Source organism: Diabrotica undecimpunctata, chromosome 3 (genome assembly GCF_040954645.1).
Source record: "Diabrotica undecimpunctata isolate CICGRU chromosome 3, icDiaUnde3, whole genome shotgun sequence".
Taxonomy (NCBI): Eukaryota; Metazoa; Arthropoda; class Insecta; order Coleoptera; family Chrysomelidae; genus Diabrotica; species Diabrotica undecimpunctata.
In genome coordinates, this window is record NC_092805.1 from 46689422 (window position 1) to 46712256 (window position 22835).

Consider the following 22835-nt stretch of genomic DNA (forward strand, 5'->3'; position numbering starts at 1 on the left):
CATATTTTTCATTTTTTTGCTAAATCTCTCTCACCTTTTAGACTGTATAATCTCTTTCGATATTTCTTTGCTCTTCAATATAAACATATTATCTCCACTTAATGGAAATAGAAAGAGTAAGTTCAGTCCCCATTTTACGAGACAGTAACATTTTCTAACAAGCGGGCGTGTCCTCAGATTAAAAAAAATTATTAAAAAAAATTTCTTTATAAAAGGTATATTAATACAGAACGTATTCGGAATAACCATTATATCATCAGTGCTATTTGGATTTACATGTTTGAAGCCACTAAATACATAGGTAAAAACCCTTTAAATGTCGTCATCATCTTGGTGCTACAGCCCTTAGAGGGCCTCGACCTTCTCAAGCTTTCTACGCCATTCTGTTCTGTCCCTTGCTTGCATTTTCCAGTTGCCGACTCCGATCTTCTCGGCATCTTGTGTTACCCCGTCCATCCACCTCAGCTTTAGTCTACCCCGTCTTCTTATTCCCACGGGTTGCGCTGTTAGAATCTTTTTTATCATGTTCGATTCAGGGGCCCGGGCTACATGTCCTGCCCACTGCAGGCGGTTTCGCTTAATTATAGTGATCATATCTTTACCATTAAACGTATGCTTGTAGATATTCTGCAGTTCAAAGTTATATCTACGCCTCCATATTCCGTTCTCACAGACCGCTCCGAATATCTTGCGTAGCACCTTTCTTTCAAAAATCGATAGAGTGGATTCATTTGTTTTAGTTAGCATCCATACCTCTGATCCATATGTGAGAACGGGGACTATCAGTGTTCTATACAGCCTTATACGAGTTTTTTGAGACAGACGTTTGTTAGCTACGTAGTTTGATAGACCATGATAACACCTGTTTGCAATTATTATTCGCCTTTTTATTTCCTCAGATGTGTTATTATTGGGGTTAACCGATGTCCCTAGATATATGAACTCTTTGACTGCTTCAAAGTTTTGGTCATTGTTGATTAAATCTGCGTCAACATTTTCAGCTCTTGTGTTTGTGTTAGTCGCTATGAATTTGGTTTTATTTTGATGTAACCCGTTCGTTCTGCTGATGCTACAAGCTCGGTTACGATTTCCGCAGTTTTCGCCCTGGTTTTTGTTATAATGTCCACGTCGTCTGCAGGTCTGCATAATATGCTAGAATTTTGACTGATCTATTAAATATTGTTCCCCTGCTATCTAAATTAGCGTCTCGTACAACTTTTTCTAAGGCGACATTAAAAAGCTGAAACGCTAGCGTATCTCCCTGCCTTAACCCCCTATGTATTTCAAATGGGGTTGACGAGTCGTTTTGAATTTTTACTGCTGATAGCATCTTCGCCATTGTCACTTTTATCAAACATATATGAGTTTTTTTTGGAATTCCTAACTCATTGATAGCGTTGTAAAGACTTGGTCTTAAGACACTGTCATACGCCGCTTTAAACAATAACAACAAAATAGTCACAAATCAAATAGATTATATTATCATTAACAGAAGATATAGAAATTCTACAATATCATCCAAAAACTTATCCTGGAGCGGACATATCTTCCGATTACAATCCAGTTGTTTTGTCGATAAGAGTGAAACTAAAGAATGGAAATCACCCTAGTCCCAAGAAAATCATGGATACAAGGCGTCTTAAACAAGACAACACATATGCGGAACATAATTTAAAATAAACAAGAACTTAAGGAACAAAGAAATTAAGACACGTATTGAAATAGCACGTGCATCTTTTATTAAACTTAAAAAGTTTTTTTGTTGTCGGGATATATGGTTAGGACTACGCCTAACAATGCTTTGGTATTACGTATCCCACTACTCTTCTTTATGGCTTGGAAGCATGGACATTAAAACAAGTGCATCTAAATAAGTTGGCCGCTTTTGAATTTTTGGTGTTACAGAAGAATCCTACGAATATCATGGACTCAAAGAATGTTAAACGCGGAAGGTACTAGAAGAATAGTAAATGAAGCTGAAATAATATTGAGTATCGAAAGAAGAAAACTTGAGTACTTGGGCCATGTTATGAGAGGGCAAAGATACTCATTATTGCAGCTTATTATGCAAAGCAAAATTCGAAGAAAGCGAAATGTGGGAAGACGAAGAATATCGAGGCTTAAGAACTTGAGGAAATGGTTTGAATGCAGTAGTGCAGAACTATTAAAAGCGGCAGTCAACAGGGTCCGCATAGCCATGATGATTTCCAACCTTCGATAGAAGATGGAACTTAAAGAAGAAGACATCTTTGATATTAAAAAAATAGGATGAAGTTATAAACGGGATTAGTTACGTTGTAACGTATGACTTAAAAATCGTTTGATTAAATATTGATAATTTATTGAAAATATTATATATATATATATATATATATATATATATATATATATATATATATATATATATAATGGCTATACACCCCAGTGTGGGGTTAAACCGCAAATGCTTTCTAGATCCTATTTCTTAAGTGGATCAGTCTTTTTTTGTTTATCTTATCTTCTTGACAATATCTCTCCATTTTTTCCTGTCTCTAGTTCTTCCTCTCCATTCTCTGACTCCTGCCCTTTGGAGGTCTTCTTCAACTTCTTGCAGCCACTTTGTTCTCGGTCTTCCCCTTCTCTTTTTTCCTCCTGGATTCCATTCTATCATTGCGTGTGTCCCTGCCTCATCGCCTGCTCGCCAAATGTGACCTAACCATCTAACTCTGCATTGCTTTATTTTAGTTACGATGTCTTCCTTAAGTTCTTTCTTAATTTCTGCATTTGTTCTGCTTCTATATTCATTTTGCTCTGTTCTGATTGGTCCTAGTATGGTTCTCATAATCTTTCTCTCTGCTATTCTTAAGTCTTCTTCATCTTTTTTAACCATCGTCATTGTTTCTCCTGCATATAATAATATTGGCCTAATTATGGTGTTATAAATGCTCATCTTACTTTTTTTAGTCAGTGTTTTGCTTTTAAGTAATCTTTTGTTTGCAAAATAAGCTTTATTCGCTGCGAATATTTTTTCTTTTATTTCGGATTTCCTTTCTCCGGATTTACTGATTCCTAGGTATTTGAAGTATTCTACTTCTTCAAACTCAGAACTTCCTATTTTGATTTTTTCTTTCATTGGTTTTTTCCCCAATCTTAATATTTTTGTCTTTTCTTGATTTAATCTTAGCCCCATTACCTCCCCTTTCTCTCTTATTTCTTCTAGCATTTCTTTCATTATTTTTCTGTTCTTTGCAATAATAGCAATATCGTCTGCATATGCAATTATTTGACCACTTCTTGTTCTGAGATTTCCTTTATTTATATTTCGTAGTACATATTCTAATGCTAGATTAAATAGCGTTGTTGATAAGGCATCTCCTTGTTTCATCCCTTTATTTATACTGAATTCCTCTGTCTCTCCTCTTTGTGTCTTTATGCTTATTTTTGTAGTTCTCATTGTCATTTCTATTAATTTTCTGAGTTTATGTGGAATTTTTAATTTTTTAAGTGCTATCCTTAATCCGTTCCTTTTAATTGAATCAAATGCCTGTTTGAAGTCTATGAATAACATTTCCAATTCTAATTTATACTCGTTTGCTTTTTCCATTATTTGTTTTATTGTGTGTATTGCATCTATTGTAGATCTTCCTTCTGTAAATCCACATTGGTACTGTCCTACTGTCTTCTTTGTGATCTTTGATAACCTCTTTTTTATTATTGATGTCAATATTTTATATGCTGTATTTAGTAACGTTATTCCTCTATAATTTTCACAGATTTGTTGGTCTCCCTTTTTATGTACTGTTATGATCTGCCCTACCTCCCATTCCCCTGGCATTTTCTCTTCTTTCCATATATTTTTCAATAGTGCCAGTTCCCTTCCCCCGTATTTTATTAGTTCCATATTAATTCCATCTTTACCAGGGGCTTTTCCATTTTTGCTTCTCTGTATTACTTCATCCAATTCCTCTAATGTTGGTTCTTTTAAAATTTCGATGTCTACTTCATCTACTTCATCTGCTTCTTCTTCGTGCACCGTTTCCTCCTCGTTATGCATTTCTTCTTCTGTTGTTTCCTCCGTCAAGAGCTCTCTGTAGTAATCTCTCCATACTTGCTTGTAATCTTGGTCCTCTATTATCACTATTCCCTCTCTATTTTTTATTCCGTTTGTTTTGCCCTTGTATTTTTTGTTTTGTTCTTTAATCTTTTTGTAAAAACTTTTCGTATTTCTCTTTGTTCTTTCCTGCTCTATTTCCTGCATTTTTTTGTCTACCCATCTTCTTTTATTTTGCCTTATCACTTTCTTAGCATTCCTTCTTAATTTTTCATATTCTTCTCTGTCTTCCTCGTTATCTGTTCTTATCCATTTATTTCTGGCTTGCACTTTTTTTCCTGTTATTTCTCTACATTCTTGGTTATACCATCCGTTTTTTGTTTTAGCCTGACTTTTACCTATCTGCATATTTGCACCTTCTTCTATTGATTTTTTGGTCGTCTCCCATTCTGTGTTTATATCTTCTGCTTTATATTTCTCTTTTATTTGAACTGTTACTGCCTCTTCATATTTTTTTCTTACTTCTTCATTACTCATTTTATTGACATTCCACTTTTTATGTTGGTTTTTTGTTTTGTTTCAATTTTAACTTTTTGTCTTATAGTGGCTGTGACCATGTAGTGGTCTGAATCTGCACACGCACCTCTGAACGTTCTTACATCGTTTATTGATGATTGTTTTCGTTTATTAATCATTATGTGATCAATTTGACTGTATGTTTTCTGATCTGGTGACCTCCATGTTACCTTATGTATTTTAGGGTGTTCAAATTTTGTTGAGCTTATTAACAAATTTGTTCTTGTTGCTAGGTTACATAGTATTTGCCCATTGTCATTCGTGTTTTCGTGTATTGTATGCTTTCCTGAAATTTGTTGTAAAAATTCCTCTTTTCCAATCTGGGCATTAAGGTCTCCTAGTACAAATATGACATCTTCTTTGGGTATTTTTTCTATCTCCTCTTCGACCCTATCATTAGGTTTGAAAATATATTGAAAATATTAGGTTTCTGTTTTTCTTCTTGATCTTTAAAATAAAACTTATCTTTAGCAGTTTTGTACCTCGTTTCATCAAAAGTTGGCATTATACAAAAAACTGAGACCTTGTTAGTTAAAATCGGTCCAGTGAGCTCTTATATATAGCTATTTAAATACAGGGTAAATTGGCTATTTTTGACTCTTTCGAAGGACATACTAATTTGCATGTATGTCCATTACAAAGAGATACCTTCAACCCTACATTTTTATAAAAAGTTAAGTAATCTTCGTCTCGATGACCTGGTTAAATATTTGATTTAAAAATAATTTTAATAATAAATATTATTTAAAAAAAATTAAAAATTTGAATTTACTTTGGTCATTATCATATCATGATATTTAGGTAGAGAATTTTCGCTTGTACAAATTTAGTGTTGTACAGAAAAAACTATGGTTATACGTACATGCAAAAAACTTAAAGGGATATACCTTATTAAAAAAACACTATAACATAGTAGTCAGCATAGTAATTGAATCTGCTGTGACAGGAGCCTTGTCGTTATTTATTTCCTGACATATTATATTCTTATTTTATATATTGTATATTTTGTAACCTTTTTTTTATTTTTATCGTATTATTTAACATTGACCACATCTCTACTATAAAAAATACTCCTATAAATATGTATACAATTCTAGGTAAAACTCACGAATAAATCCAATGGAAACGGTCAAATAATGCTTAACTCCCTTCACAAATATGAACCCAGAGTCCATCTAGTCCGAGTCGGCACCGAGCCCAGAAGAGTCTTGACATTCCCTTTTCCCGAGACACAGTTCATCGCCGTAACTGCCTACCAAAATGAAGAAGTAACGTCTCTGAAAATCAAATACAATCCCTTCGCTAAAGCCTTTCTCGACGCGAAAGAAAGACCTGATAACTTATATAGTCAAAGGGAATTTTCAAGCAGCTATGGACAGCAACAAAGTCAGTATTCTCAATGTAAGTATAATATACTATTTCCTTTTTTGCTTTTTTAATTGTATTCACTGCCAAAAAAAATCGTATGTACCTACAAAAATCTGGAGTGCTGAGGAATTGGTCTAACAAGTTTTATTTATGATACATGTTTAATTAATTTATTAGTTCCCGTCTTGAAATCATGTTACTATTAAAGATTTTACCATTATGGGTCTCCTAGATGAATAAAACGTTATTTTAGTAGAGTATTATCTTTCTCATTATAGTCCAATCCATTTAATTTTAAAACTACTAGCGGTAACACCATTTATAGCGGTTGTTAATAAATTTCCCAACAATGAGAAAATCTTTTTTAGGCATCTAACGTCACAGAGCACGACACCCTGGATGTAATGACATCCTCAGTTACATTTGCATTATGATTTAACATAAAATTAAGTTAACATTAACCCACCACTTTAAATAAAATCATATTTTTTCAGATGGTTCTTGGTTCCTTCCGCATCAACCAATGTACGCACCAGCATCTCAAATGTCTGCATGCCAGTTCAGATCAAGTCCAACATTAAAAAGACAAAAATCAGCACCATACACAATACAAAGGCAAAAATCAGCATCAGTGTCACCACCCTCGCATGGTAAGAGAAATATGGATATCTCAGAGTTATTTATAATTTATAAAAAAATATATTATAACCCACTGTCTTGTCAGAAGAATAGTGCAGAATGTGCATTATTGAAATGTATTTGGAAACTCATCAAATGTATATTGGAATGATTAATTTCGACATATGTTTTGTTCATACTATATTAGAACAAAATAGAAAACTACAGTTTCAAAAATATCGCAATTTTTTCGTCCAGAATCGATTTGTACAAAAATAATTTGGGATTAAGCTCCTTTCATCCTCAAGTTCATTTTCTTTATTGGGCCGTTGTACGATTTTGATTTTTTTAAGAGTGAAAACTATCCCTTATTGTAAAAAATTATAAAATGAACAGTTTAAACTTTAATATGGTCAACATTTCTTTTTTATTAGTTAAATAATGATTGTTTTATGCTTTGGATATAATATTGTTGGAGCTATATATAAAAAAGTTATTTATGCTAAAAGAGTGATTTTGGCTTGCATCGATTTGCATAAAAATTTGGGATTGGGATCATCTCACCATGTACTTTATTAATTCTATATCATGCGCTCAAGGGCGTTGATAATTTTTAGGTGTGTAAACTACCCCTTATTGTCAAAAATAATACAAAAACAATGTAAACCTTAATATGGGCAAAATTGGGTTTTGATTGGTTAAATATTGATTGTTTTATTAAACCACCACTCCACCACTTAAAAACCACTCTTAATAACATTGCTATTTCTTTCGAACTGTAGAACACACTGACGAGGAATCAACGAACTTTACACTCACACACGCAGACACATGACCAGATGTTTCTTCTTTTGTGCTTTTCGATTTGAATGGAAAAAGTGGAACATATTATAACGTATTCTACCGAAACATCGGTTCTTTGGTATTATATACATTCTTCTTCTTCTTCAAGTTCCGCTCCTATCGGAGATTGGAAATCATTCAGGCAATTATAATTTTGTTGGTTACGCGCCTGAATAGTTCAATTGAACTGCATCCAAACCATTCACGGAGATTGCGTAGTCACGAGATTTTACGTCTTTCTACGCTTCTTCTGCCTTTGATTTTACCCTGCATTATATTCCTTAGTAGTTCGTATTTTTCACCTTTCATGATGTGTCCCAAGTATTCCAATTTCCTGATTTTTATGGAATTTAAAACTTCGTATTGTTTTCCTAGTTGTTCGAGAATTTGTTCGTTTGTTTTGCGATCTATCCATGATATTTTCAAAATACGTCGGTAACAAGACATTTCGAATGCTTCTAGGTTTTTAATGTTGGATTTTTTAAGTGTGGAAGCTTCAACCCCATAAAAAAGGGTAGAGAAAATATAACATCGAAGCATTCTTATTCGAAGCGATATATTGATATCGCGATTACAAAAAAGTTTTCTCATTCTAAGTTGATCGTGCAATTTCAATGCGGCATCTTATTTCTTTTGTCTGATCAGTATCTTCTGTGATCCATACTCCAAGGTATTTGTACGAAGATATTTGTTCAATTTCTGTATTATTTAGTACTAAATTTACTTTAGTACTAATACTTTGATGTTTTGTGCTTTTGTAAATACCATGAACTTGGTTTTCTTCAAATTTATTTTTAGTCCATAATCATTGCATTATATATTTAGGTGTTGCAGTTTTTTTAGTGTTCCTGTCAGAAGGACGGTTTCGTCAGCATATCTTATGTTATTAAGTAGCTCACCGTTTATTATAAGGCCTTCACTGGCCTCGGCAAGCGCTAATTCTGAGATGGCTTCACTGTATAAATTGAATAACAAGGGTAATAAAATACACCCTTGGCGGACCCCACGGCGAATCTGGATATACTCGATCAGTTCATTTTCAACTTTCACTTTTGCTGTTTGGTTCCAATAAAGGTTACATATGATTCTAATGTCTCTACTGTCTATGTTTTTATTTGATTAAATTTCTTTAAGTCGATTATGCTGCACTCTGTCAAATGCCTTCTCAAAATCAATGAAACAGGCGTATACTTCCTGATTTATATCTAAGCATCTCTGCGAAAGAACACTTACTGCAAACAGTGCATCTCGTGTTCCCAGTCCTTTTCTAAATCCCATTTGTGTATTACTTATGCCTTCATCTAATTTCTTATGTATTCTATTGCGAATTACCTTTAAAAACAATTTCAAGACATTTTTGCTCATTACTCTCGTTTTTGGTGATAAAAAGTTTTTTCAAAAATGCTACTTCATTTTTTGGTGGTAGAAAGTATTGTCACAAAATGATTTTGTAGGGGTTTTTAAAGAGGTGTAAGAATATGTAAATTAAATTCTGTAAGATCCCTTAGTTTTTAAGTGAGGTGAGTTTAAAAACTCGAATAATGGGGTGTTTGCTCGTAAATAGAGGTTTTAAACAGCTATACCCCGCTAAATATTTACTGTAAAGAAAATCTATGCAAAAAGAAATTGTATTTATTAAAAAAGCTACAATTTAGTACTCTATCATTTTTTTCAGATCTCCAGTATTTTCGGAGATATTTTGAAGAAATAGGTGAAAGAAACGGAATTGCAAAGTATTAATTTATCGTTAAACTAATTTTTTTCTAAAATTAAGCCTTTTAAAAATGTCAAATTTCTTTGGTGTATTTTATACGTATATTATATGTATAAAAATAATTACCGAAGGGTGAAGATCAATTTTAATTAGGGACGTAGTTAGGGGGTTGTTTTCACTGATTTTTTCGTAGAAAAAAGTAGGTACCGACCTTATTTTAATCATAAGTCGCTCAATGTTTATGCTAAACACCTTTTTTAAAGGTCCAATTGTATACTTGAAAAACGATTCTGTAAGTTTTCCTCGAAAAATGCAAAGTTTTCCCGTTGTTTAACTTTGAATATTTCAAATTATGCATTTGACGAAAAAAGCTAACCTTTAACATGGCGTATCTCGGTTTGTATTAGTGGTAGAAAAATTATAAAAATAAGGATTTTGTTTGTGTTTCTAAAAGATACAATTTTGATATCTATAGTTTTTTTGATGAAATGCATATTTTTCGAGTTATTCTCAAAAACCCTTCAAAAAAGTCGATTTTTCAATGAAAAACTATTACTTTCAATCGCGAATAACTCGAAAAATATTAGTTTTACGAAGAAGACGTTTTTTTCGTTTAAAACGTTAAAAATCAGTTTTTTCTCAGAATTACTTTTTCCATCAATTTCCATGGTTAAAATGTAATGAAAAATTCCCACCGCCAAGGTTTTAGCGTACAGCTTCATAATATAGAAAATAATCCTTGGGCTATTCCGTACCTTCTGTGAAAAGTAAATCCATGCTGGACGAAAAAATTGCAAGCCAAAATGCTTCATTCTCTGGCCTATCATAGTTTTTTTGTGACATGAAGTTATATGGAAGGTAATTCAGTTCATTATGAAAATAGAGAACAGCTAATATATATTGACATACCATGAATCTTTCAAATACAGAATATATTATACTGACCAGCATTTATTTAATTATACCAGCATGTAGCCAGTATCTTTGAAGTCTTCGTTTTCTGGAAATCTGATGTACTTTATATCAATATCTTTAGTGGTTTTGTTTGTGTTTTTACTAGTAATCATACCACAACACAGTCGTCATTGTATTCTCGATTTATCAATATTCTACTAATGTATGGTATTTTTAAGTCCACAAAAAAATACTTTATATGCAGAATTAAACGCCAAGAGATTTATTAAAAAATCCAGAATTCTTTTAAATATTTTATTATATTGAATTAGGTATAAAAATCTTATATTCTAAAATAAGGCTGAGAATTTCTAGTTCGCAAGTGACGTAGATATGGGGCTTCTTCTTCTTTTTATGTAGACATGTCTCTGTCTGTTTTTCAATGTGCCTCCAGTAAGTTGTCGTTTCATCGTTTTCGTGGTCTTCCTACTGATCGACTTCCTATTGACGAACCGTTTCTTGCCGTCTGTTACTAGCCTATTTGTTGTCATTCGGCTTATATGATCGTTCCATTCTACTCTTCTATTTGTTACCCAGTTCTTGATGTTCTTTACCTTGCATCTACGTCGTATATATGTACTTCTAACTCTGTCCCATAGTGTCTTGCCATCAATTTTTCTAATTGTTTTTATCTCTACTGTTTCTAACATCCTCTTTGTCCTGTCTGTGTCAGGTAGTGTTTCTGTCACGTGTGTTATTGGTGTGATAACTGTTTTGTATATTCTGCCTTTCATTTTTTTCCCAATATTTTTATTTCTTCATATTGTTTCATTCAGGCAGCCTGCGGCTCTGTTTGCTCTATTCACTTGATCTTCCACTTCAGTTTCGAGCTTCCTTTTTTTGAGGAAATTAACATGTTAAATTTTTTGGTTATATTAAATTGGTGCAGCATATGTTGTAAATCCTGTTCGCTTTGAGAGAGTAGTATTGCGTCGTCTGCATAGCAGAATGTTTTAAATTGTTTTTCTTCCATTTGGTATCCTTTTTTAGTTCTTATTTTTTTTATTAGTTCATCCATAATTAGGTTGAACGATAGAGGACTCAGGGAATCTCCCTGTCTTATTCCATTGCCAGCTTCACTACGGTCCGTTAGTTCTTCTCCCACTTTTACTTTTATTGTGTTGTTATGGTAGATATTTTCGATCGTTTTGATTATTCCTAGAGGTATCTCTCTTGCGTACAATAAGTGGATAACGTCCTTTAATTTGACCCGGTCAAATGCCTTCTTAAGGTCCACGAAGCATAGATATGCCGATTTGTTGTATTCTAACGATTTCTCTTGCACTTGCTTCATTATAAATATAGCGTCGGTGCATGATCTACCTGACCTAAAACCTTGTTGTTCTTCTGCTAGTGTTATAATTTCATTCAGAGTTTGTTTGTTATCACTTTGGTTGTTAATTTTAGTGTTATGTTTAATAACTTAATTTCTCTGTAATTTTCCGGGTCCGATTTGTCTCCCTATTTGAAGAAAGGTATTCGGATGTTTGATCTCCATTCTTGAGGAATTCTGTTTTGTTCTATTATTTTTTGGATTAGTTTTTTAATAGTTAATTGGTCAGATATGGTGCTCCGTACTTTAGGAGTTCGTTCGGTATTCTGTCCTCTCCTGGTGATTTTTTATATTTTAATTTCCTTAATGCTTCCTTTACCTCTTCCTCCTCAATATTTATTTCTTCGTTTGTCGTCACCTCTGGCGTTGGTGGTTCATTATCGTCAACTTTAGCAAATAGAGATCGAAAGTAGTCTACCCCATATTTCCTTCTGAATGTGTTTAGTTTTTATTAGTTCGTTCATCTCTTTTCTTTGTCCTCTAATCATTTTCCATATTTCTTTTTCAAAAAGCGATTCGGACCAACCTACAGAAATCGGGAGCTCGGGAAACGAAGGCTCTAATATCGCAAATATTCGACCAATAGCATTAGTGGGCAGACGACAGTTACAATCGTTGTCATATGGTATTTAATAATGTCAGCCATATTTGTAGATGAAACGTCAATAAGAAATAATTCCAGAAACTGTCTATAACCCTCAAAAACATACATCATTACAAAACACTAGCCGCAAAGACCTAACCTTCTTTATTTTTAATTTTTCTACATAACCTTTATATTTCACTATTTGATATAATCAATACATATTCTTGATTTGTCGCTGGGAAGAATCTAAGGGGCTTGGTCCACTGGTATCCTCGCCATTCGCTCTTTCCAGAATGAACTCTTCTGGGAGGTCACCTTCTGGTGACTTCTTAGTATTTCTAGTATCCATGACCTATGGATACAAGAAATGAAAAATATAGATAAAATTATCACTAGAAACTCTGGCTTAGCATACCTACCTAGAAAGTCTGAAGAGATCATTTTTGCTCCAAGTTTTTAAATCGATAAAAAACCAGTTTAAATAAATTAGATCAACTCTAGACGATAGAATCTGATTTTATTATTATTTTTATTGTTTAAACGTTTGGAACACCATACAGTTTGTAGTTTTTGGGCATTTGACACACATTGCCTTGTTACATCCGTGTCACTGATTTGAAGTATGATTCCCTTTACAAAATATTTTTAACAGACATTTTTTTCGTTTTTGGATAGTACCAGTGTTGGTTATTGGTAAAACCGGTGTTGCTGGTTGTAGTACCAGATTTCGGGAGCCAATGTATGGAGCTGTAATTCTTCACATAGCTGAAGAATAAACTTACGATGACTGAGTCTGCTTCTGGTTACTTCTTTATATATGATCCATGCATTTTTGCTCCTAAGTCGAGAATTTTATAAAACACGCGCATTGGTCATCGTCTTGAAACAACTTTTGTAGTATAAAGACGCGCCATTTGGTCCACTACATCAACCCCATATAAAAACTTACTGTTCCCAAGAAGATTTTTTCCATCGACAGCAATATCCACTGATTGATGTAAGGAGCTCAACAAAAGCACATGTTTGTAACTCTTTCCTTGGTATGCAGTAAGTGTTATTTTTTCGTCGTTTTGGAATATATGGATAACATACAATTCTCTATTTTTACACTTTAGGCTTAGAGGAACTTCATTTCTGTTGCTATTCAAAGTACCAACAAGACTTGTTGATTTCTTTTACAATGCCTTGGCCAAGACGTAAAGTAATTATCTGTCTTAACATTTTTGTCCTTTTCCTGTTGATTTTCCATTATCCGCAAGACAACGTGATCACCAACCCTTGTAGCTTTATTGCGTAGATGATCAGTACCAGTATAAGGGTAACCATTTACAATATATTTTAATTTCACGCAAGCCAAAAGCCAAATTTTTTTGCCAAACTTATCCGGCATATTTGATATGTACTGTGTGAATGGGCACATGGCTTTAGAGGACAGTAGTTGTTCGTCCACAGTGAGGTTCATTGTCGGTTTGTAACATGCACCACTATTTTCTATAAATCCATTCTAAACCGCAGAGGGTAGAGCAAATTTGTCGGTTTTAATCGTTCAGATCGCATTTGCTTTACGTCAAATCTGAAATATTTTATAATATCCTTGGATATGTCCCGTGACATAGTTTGCCTAAAAAACTGAGGACCCCATACTCTTGACCACAAGTTGTTGGTTGTGAAAAATTTGGCGCCGTAGACTCCTCTTGCGTACATAACAGCAAGGGCAGCCTCCAGTTCTTTTAAAGTTACAGTCCATGTGTCATTTTTCAAACATCTACGTGCTTCTGTAATAATGCATTTTTGTATATGACGCAACATGCTCTCGTTGATTATGTGATGCCAAGCACTTACCAGACAAGTTTTCTTAACGTTTTTTGCATACTAAGTAGGACCTGATTCCTCTCGACAAATATTGAGGTGAGAGTCCTATAATGACAGTAAAAATTCAATGTACATGTAGAAACTAAAAATCATATTCTTACCAGGTTCTCCAGAACCAATAACTTTCCATATTGTTTTGTCTTTTGATGGTTCGCCGTCGCCGATTGTTTACTGTCTCCGATGGAAATAGCTTTTGCTGGTCTTGCTACTTGGCTAAGATGCACTTGGATTCATAATAATATTAACTGAATCATGTAGTTGAGAACTAGAAGCAGTGTTGACAAAAAATAATGACTATTGTACAATAAAACTTTTTAACTGATCGGAAGCATCCGTGTCACTTGAATCACTATTTTGTAGTGGTACGTATTCTTCATCGTCTGACTCATTATTTTCTTCAAACTCAGATTCGCCTCCCAAAAAATCTTCTTCTATTTTCCGCATTTCTTTAAAAAGCTTAAGTTCTGATAGTCCATGTCGAGACATCTTTACAGTCGTATTGAATTTTCACAAATGAACGAATGTTTCAATATTCCAGAAACGAGAATCAGCAGAATCTAATAAAGCGCAGGATAAACAAAAACTTTGAAGGAACAAACACAATGTAACAAAAGACCTTATAGGAACAAATAACGTACATAAATGTGTTAAATAAGGCTTTGTATAAAAATATTAAGTTATAAAATATGAAATTATTATTGTCTCAAATAAAAAAATTACAATTGTAACGTAATATTTTGCCTACCACATAGGGTATTACTATGGGGGTTGAGAATTGGGGACAGAAATTACTGGGGTGGCGAAATAGATAGGGCAAGCAAAATAAACGAAACTTATGCGAACGGCACTCAGCGTTTATTTGGAGTAGCTGGGTCGTGGATAAGTTGAATGGCAAGGGGGTTGGATTGGGGCAACTACAAAAATGAAACAAAGGGGTACTTACATGAATCTACTGGGACAAATGGACAAACGAAACAATAGGAAGGACCTCTAGCAATTTAAAACTCAAAAAAGGGGTTAGAGAGTTAGTTAAGAGAAATAAACAAAATGGTTTAGGAATTACAATTTTATTATTAGGTTGCACAATTAACTGCAAAGCTACTAATATTCCATAATATAAAACGAAAAACAAAGAAACATTTCAAATTTGACGAACAATTTGAACAAACGCTAGAAGCAGCTGTCAACGCCTCAGCGAGAGTAAGCAATTATCTTTTAAATTAATTCGCTTAATTTAGTATAAACAAAACACTAAATGGGAATATTTATTTAAAACGCAGTATCGAGCAGCTTTACAATCAAAGAATACCGAGGAAATAACCATCTGTGAAATAATAAACAAACTCTAAAATTGTTTATTTTCTACATCGGTGACGCTAAGATGAATTGAAAGAATTCGGTGTTTTAATACGTACGAATAGGAAATGAAATACACTAAAATTATTCTTCGTTGCTTCAGCAAATACAAGGGGATTTCAATACATACTGAGGAATTTTAAAAATGCTACACAATAACTTAAAATCGCAAAAGGGACCAAAGTGGCCCCATCGACTTTTTAATGTTAAGCATAGTAAACTTAACAGGATGTTTAGTGTACTCTTGGTATACTCTTTATATAAACGTAGGTGAAGCTTCATTTCAATCTGTCAATTTATTCTTTATTTACAAGCCATTTAGTACCCACATATCGTAGTATTTTCTTACAATGGAAAAAATCAAGTACCGTACAGTGATTAAATTTTTATTTTTGAAAGGTTTAACAACTATTCGTCTTCAATTAGTACTGTAGAAAGATGGGTTGCTTAATTTAAACTTGATCGTACAAGCCTTGAAGTCGATTGACGTCAAGGACGTCCAAAAACAGCAACAGCACCAGAAATCGTAGAAGAAATACAGGATATCGTATTGGAAAATCGTCCAGAGATTGAAAAGAGATTTAGTAGAAGCCCTGGGCATCTGATTGGATAGTATAAGCAATATTTTACTGAAGCATTGGTTATCAGAAAGCTGTATTCACAATGGGTGCCGCATTCGCTAACAATGGAACAAAAATACATTCGAATGTGACATTCTCAGCAACATTTAGAGCGTTTTCGAAAGAAAAAAGTAGATTCTGTGCAACAATTATTCATCACTACGGATCAGATTTGGATCGATTCATCATCATCATCAACCTGTTTGCAGAAGAAAAAATCCATGAATTCCAGTTCGAATTGTTGGAGTATCCAACTTGTTCACCAGATTTGGCCTTTGGTCTAACGACTTCCATCTGCTTCAATACCTAAAAAAAAGAACCGATTTGCAGAAGAAAAAAATCTTTTTTCATCAGAACAATGACTAAAATCCATTAATTAAAGTTCGAATTAAAGCATCCAACTTATTCACCAGATTTGGCCACTAGTGACTTTCTTTTGTTTTAACACCTGAAAAAATTCATGCGTGGAAAGCGTATTTAATCAAATGATGAGGTGATAACAGCTGGAAAGCGTATTTTGTAGCCCTTCCAGATTCTCACTTCAGGGATAAAATTCATAAATTGGAATCTCATTGGAACAAGTATATTGATGTTCAGAAATACTATACTGAATAATATAAAGTGTATTTTAAATCATGAAATTGTGTTTTTCTTATTGAACCGCAAAACTTATTGAACAGCCTATTATATTAGCTTTTATTAAAGTATAAATCATTCTAAAAAGAACACCAAAATAAGTACGTACTGTAGATATTCATTTTCCTTCCTTTTCCGATATCTTTGTGCCAGCATATATTTTTAATCTGCTTAGAACTTTGAATCCTTGGAATATTCTTTCTTTAATTCCCTCGTTGTCGGTTCCCTCTTTACTAATTTTTCTCCAAGATAACTATTATTTTTACATCCCCTTATTCTCCTCATATCCTCTTTTAAATTAGCTTTATTGTCTCTTCACATATATTCAGATAATTTGTTTTAGTTAAAATTGTTAGTCCTGCCTTTTAGCATTCCTCTACTAATTAGGTACCTTTCTATATATTCCCAGCCATCTTTTTTCTATGCCAGTAATATCTGGTTAACAAAGAATTGTAATGTATATATAGCTCTTTGTTGTCCAATAGTGACTTTACCAATGTTACTTTTATTAGTTATTATATTTGTTTCAGTATACACTCCACCAGATCACATCCAGCAACAATCATTATACAGCTCTACAGGACCAACATACACAAGCTGGCCAACAATGACAACAATACAGACTCCTCCTGCAGCTGTAAATTGTTGGTCCCTCTCCTCGAATTCTCCTCCGCCGCACCAACTACCCAACCAAACTACCCCTAACCAGTCACCTAGTCACCAAATATACCAACACTCCCCGATAGCCAGTATCACAAATCTCTCTTATTCTGGTTACTACGGGGATGTGGCTTATCAGAACCACGATTATATTCCAGTGGTTAATTCCGATCTAACATATACTCAAATAGGTTTAGATAGAACAGCTTCGGTCGTGTATCATTCTGATGTGAATAATTCTGAAAAAGAAGAATATGAAGAAAGTACTCCTGTTAACAGTACGAACGAAGAACGACCTGGATCTGCGCCAAGTACGCCAAGGCAGGAGTGGATCTCCATGACCCATATGCAAAATTAGGTTTAATTTGTGTTTTGTATATATTCTAAATAAATTTAAAAAAATAACTTTTATTTTATATATTCTAGAGTTAGGTATAAACTAAAAAATCCTTTAAAAATATTTGAGAAACACGTTTTTGAGGAGTTTCTACTTTTTTAAGAAAAATGTTGTATAGATGGTCTGTGTCAGATCTCCGAAGTGGTGAAGAAGTCAAAGCCTTAACTGAAGAAAAACTCATAGAAATGTCCACAGTTCGTTTCATCGTAAACGAACTGTGGACAGTAAAAACTGGGTCAGGCCCCTGGACCGGATGGCATTACTACGAAAGCCATAAAACTATTGGAAGTTGACAACATCGACATGCTGGTAACAATTTTCAATGGGATATATAACTTTGGCCACATTCAAATGAATTGGCTTTATTCAACCTTTATAATGATCCCTAAATTACAAAAAGTGGTAAAATGCAAATAGCACACACTGGTCAGTTTAATGAGCCATTTGCTTAAAATATTTCTTCGCATCCTCCACACAGGAATGTTCAAAAAACTGGAAGAGCTAAGCGGCGAGACACAATTTGGTTTCAAGAGCGGACTGAGTACACGTGAAGCAGCTTTCTGCTTGACTACTCTTGTACACAACGCTAACATTGACGAGAAATATACGAGTAATCCAGAATATCTATTGGAATAAACTAGAACGAGTGAGGCTGAAAAATTCAATGAATACAGAGGAATTTTAAATTTTAAGAGGGGTGCGACAGGGGTATGTTTTGTCTCCTGTGCTGTTCAACTTCTATTTGGGAATGTTTTTACAAAGGCACTCAAAGACTGTAAGTGTGGTATAAAGTTCAACGGGTACCCGATAAATAAAATTCATTATGCCGACGACACCGTTATAAACACATACAATGAACATGATATGCAGTTGATGCTAAATAAAATAAATACCGTAGGAAAAATATATGGCTAAGTAAAAACATTCAATACTTGGGAATGATACTGAATGACCAATGGGATCCAAAACAAGAAATAAACTGTCGTACAGAAAAAGCAAGACAAGCTTTTATCCTAAATTTAAATCGCTACTCTGTAACCGCAATATTTCCTTCAATCTCCGCTACAGGATGGTGAAATGCTATATATGGTCTATATTGTTATACGGTATGGAGACCTGGAAGTTAAAAATAGCCACCATTAACACGTTGGAGGCCTTCGAAATGTGGACCTTGCGAAGAATGTTCCACATACCATGGACAGATAGGGTGAGAAACGAGGAAGTCTTAAGAATGGCAAATACTGAGAGAGAATTATTCAACTTAACGAAAAATTATCAACTAATTATCCAAGAAAACATTAAGGGTAAGAGAGTAGTAGGTCGCAAACAAATGTCGTGGTTACGAAATATAAAGAACTGGACAGGTATAAATAACACTGGCAAGCTTTTACAAGCCGTAAAATATAGACGACTGGCCTTAAGATAATTCGCCAACGCACTATTCATGCAAAACCAAAAAGAGTTCCACATGTCACATATCCCCACAAAGTGTAGTTCTGCTCTATCTTCTACTTCACAGCTAACATAAAATTTTAATTTAGTTACCTACGATTGCTTTTGTATTTCAATCGTTTATTTTGTAATATTGCACAATAAAAGTGTTTCTGGAAACAAAACAAACAAAATAACCAAAAATGCAACAGCTTGGCCGGTCATATATTTCTTTAGTAAATATTGACACGCGAAAGAAAAAGTTTTACTATACCTGGTATAGAGGCAGTCGATTGATCTGGGTTGGTTTGAGTTTAGATAATCGAACAGACATTGCATTTATCCAGGATAAGCTGCACATTCAAAGATATATCGACAGCTGTCTGGATGATGTGATAAATTCTCGCACTATAGTAAAGATCACGTACTATGGTCGGTTTGGGATTAAGCGATGATCAGGGGGGCTCAAACACCTCAAAAACAGGTTTTTACTTAAAAATTTAATTCTAAGTCACTTGAAAAATAAATTATTTAATTTCCTATATTTTACGTTCAGTAAGAATGTTGAATTTTGTTCTATTAAAAGCAAACGAAATGAATATATTTATATACAGTGTGACCCATTTAGATTGGAAACACCTCTATAAAATTTGAAGTTGTTAACCGATTTTAACCAAATTTTTTTTTAGTGTCATGTAAAAAAAGGTCTATTGCGGGACAAAATATAAAATATTTAGTTAAATTTTCACGGCAGTCTACGATACTTTTTCTTCGTCGGAAATGGAGAATTTGTATTAGCGATTTTTTTATTAAAAAAATTTCTACGCCACTGGATTTAGAGTGGCTTCAAATAGCTATGACAAAAATTTCATTAAAATATATTTATTAATAACGAAGTTATGACAACTTAAAATTTTAAAACTCACTAAGCTACGAGTCAAAAAAGAACACCCTGTATCAACAGATAACCATAAAACTAATTATTTTTCAAATAATTTTAATAATAAACCACTACTAGACAAAAAAAAATGTTTAAAATAGCATAAAAATTTAATGCAACTAACGCACTTACATTATTATTAACTTTACATGCTACAACTTAATTATTATTTGTGTCATACAAATTTCAGTGCTAGCATAAATTTATCCATAATATCTGCAACAATATTTACTTCAAATTCTTTTAATAATATTTTGTGTCATAGCTGCAAGATTAAGTTTGAGAGAAAAAATTGAAATTACCTATACGTCTTTTGGGAGATAACGATAGAAGTGCCAGGGAAGTTTGTACAATATTTAATGACAGACATGTGGATCGTCCTAATATTAGTTGCCGTACGGTAAACAAAATAAATAGACTATTTAATGAATATGGTGCAGTATCAAAACTAATTTTAAAAAATAACCCGTTACAAAGAAGAAGAGGAAATGATCAAATCATTTTAAATCATTTCAGAAATAACCCTAATGCCAGTTTAAGGAATGCCAGGTTATATTTGAATGTGCCTCGAGAGAGTATTCGGCGATGTCTTAAGGTAAATAATATTAAACCTTTCAAACCAAAATTCTTACACACATTACAAGAAGGCGACGAAGCAAAACGTTTAGAATATTGTTTATGGGCTCAAGGGGAATATTTAAACAATATAAATTTTCTAAAAAACGTGTTGTTTACCGACGAAGCCACTTCCACTACAAATGGATTAGTATCATCACAGAATTGTCGCTATTTGACAGCAGATAATCCCCATTGGGTAATAAACTGTAAAAGCCAGTATTCTCAAAAAATCAATGTCTGGTGTGGTATACTGAACGAGCGAGTTATTGGTCCTTTCTTTTTTGAAGAAAACTTGAACTCACAGAACTTTTTAGAAAGAAAAAGACAGTTAAGATTTGATTTCACGTACAGGGCGCTTGCTCATCAGTTTATACGTATTTCGGCTTAATAGGCCTCATCAAAGCGGCTTTCGCAATCGCTCTGAACGTGAAATAAATATTTTCTGTCTTAGGAAGCAACTCTAACATGGCTTCGTATAGACGCAATGTAGCGACATCTGATAATAAAATCGTAAACTAATTTTCGTAACCAAATTCAAAATTTCGCTTTAATCTGTGCCTTCTAAGAATTGCAAGGCAAAACAGACGTTGATAAAGATGTTATGAGAGACATGGGGAATCTAAAAATTGCAGTCCACAACATATCTGGTTTCTAGTACTCGTACAGAGTATATCAAAATAAAAAGGAAAAGACAGTTAAGATTTGATTTCACGTACAGGGCGCTTGCGCATCCGCTTATACGTATTTCGGCCCAATAGGCCTCATCAGAGCGGCTTTCGCAATCGCTCTGAACGTGAAATAAATCTTTTCTGTCTTAGGAAGCAACTCTAACATGGCTTCGTATAGACGCAATGTAGCGACATCTGATAATAAAATCGTAAACTAATTTTCGAAACCAAAAAAAAAAAACTTTTTAGAATTTTTAAACACCGACTTGTGGGATGCTATTCATGAGGTCCCAATTAATGAACGATTAAATTTGTATATCCAGTTAGATGGGTGTCGTGTTCATTACGCCAGAACCGTGAAGCAATGGCTAAATGAAAATTTTCCGAACCGTTGGATAGGCCGGGGTAGTCCGTTGATAGATTGGCTACCCAGATCTCCAGATCTCACAATTTTAGACTTCTTTCTCTGGGGAGTTATCAAACAAAAAGTTTACCAAACCCGTGCAAGAGACGAAAACGAACTTCGTGCAAGAATTCGACAGGCATGTGCAGAAATTACTCCCCAACAACTAAGAAATGTAATTAGAAATATTCATAAACGCTACGACAAATGTATCCAATTAGATGGTGGATTGGTAAAGGCAACTAGGATTTAACTAAAATTATGTTTCCATGTTTCTGTTAATATAGAGTGTTTTTTTAACGTTAATACAGAGTGTTTTTTTCTTAGTGAGTTTTGAAATTTTAAGTTGTCATAAGTTTGTTATTAATAAATATATCTTAATGAAATTTTTGTCATAGCTATTTAAAGCCACTCTTAATCCAGTGGCGTAGAAATTTTTTTAATAAAAAAATCGCTAATACAAATTCTCCATTTTCGACGAAGAAAAAGTATCGTAGAATGCCCTGAAAATTTAACTAAATATTTCATATTTTGTCCCGCAATATACATGACATTACATGACATTAAAAAAAAATTTGGTTAAAATCGGTTAACTTCAAATTTTATAGAGGTGTTTCCAATCTAAATGGGTCACACTGTATAATTTATAATATGCAATGAAATTTATTTTAGTATTATTATTATTATGACATTTTAAAAATAGCAATCATTAATTTACTAGTACATATATTCTCTCTATTCAATCCTGACCCCCCGAAGGAAGTGTAGTGGTCATCACGATGTCGTGTATTGTCCGTCTCCAAAGATCTTTGTCTCTGGTCATTTCTTTTAACTCATACATAGAGGCAACTCACTAATAGAACGGAACAAAAACTCCTTGTTCTAGAAAAGTATTAATATTTAAACAAGGTACTTTGAATATATTAAATTTTTTGTTAAATATTGAATTTTCACCTTCAGTGAGTTAAAACTGGGTTTATATTAGGCCAAAAACAGCCAATTACATATATCCATATTCAAACAACCCATTAATTGATAAGAATGCACCTATAATTTGTGTTTACTATATTAGTTTACCCGTTTTATTTAACAGTATTCCTGGGTTTGTCTCAAGCTTCTATGATTATTCTGTGCAATTATGAGCAACTTCTAAAATTTACTAAGTGAGAAAACTTTGGAATATGCTTTCAAAGACCTAAAACATATCAAGGT

General features: G+C 33.5%; 1 protein-coding gene and 1 long non-coding RNA gene across 2 annotated transcripts in view; one reads left to right on the forward strand and one right to left on the reverse strand.

Annotated features, from left to right (window-relative positions):
- Positions 1-17571, forward strand: part of LOC140435579 (T-box transcription factor T-like) — an 87524-nt gene extending 69953 nt beyond the window's left edge. The window contains exons 4-6 of the mRNA XM_072524327.1: positions 5704-6007; positions 6469-6624; positions 17037-17571. Of these exons, the coding sequence (XP_072380428.1) occupies positions 5704-6007; positions 6469-6624; positions 17037-17524 (948 nt within the window). The 3' untranslated portion in view covers positions 17525-17571. The remainder of the gene's footprint in view (positions 1-5703; positions 6008-6468; positions 6625-17036) is intronic.
- LOC140435580 (uncharacterized) overlaps positions 1-22835 on the reverse strand; it is a 334868-nt gene that overhangs the window by 88555 nt on the left and 223478 nt on the right. The gene's annotated exons all lie outside the window — the stretch shown is intronic.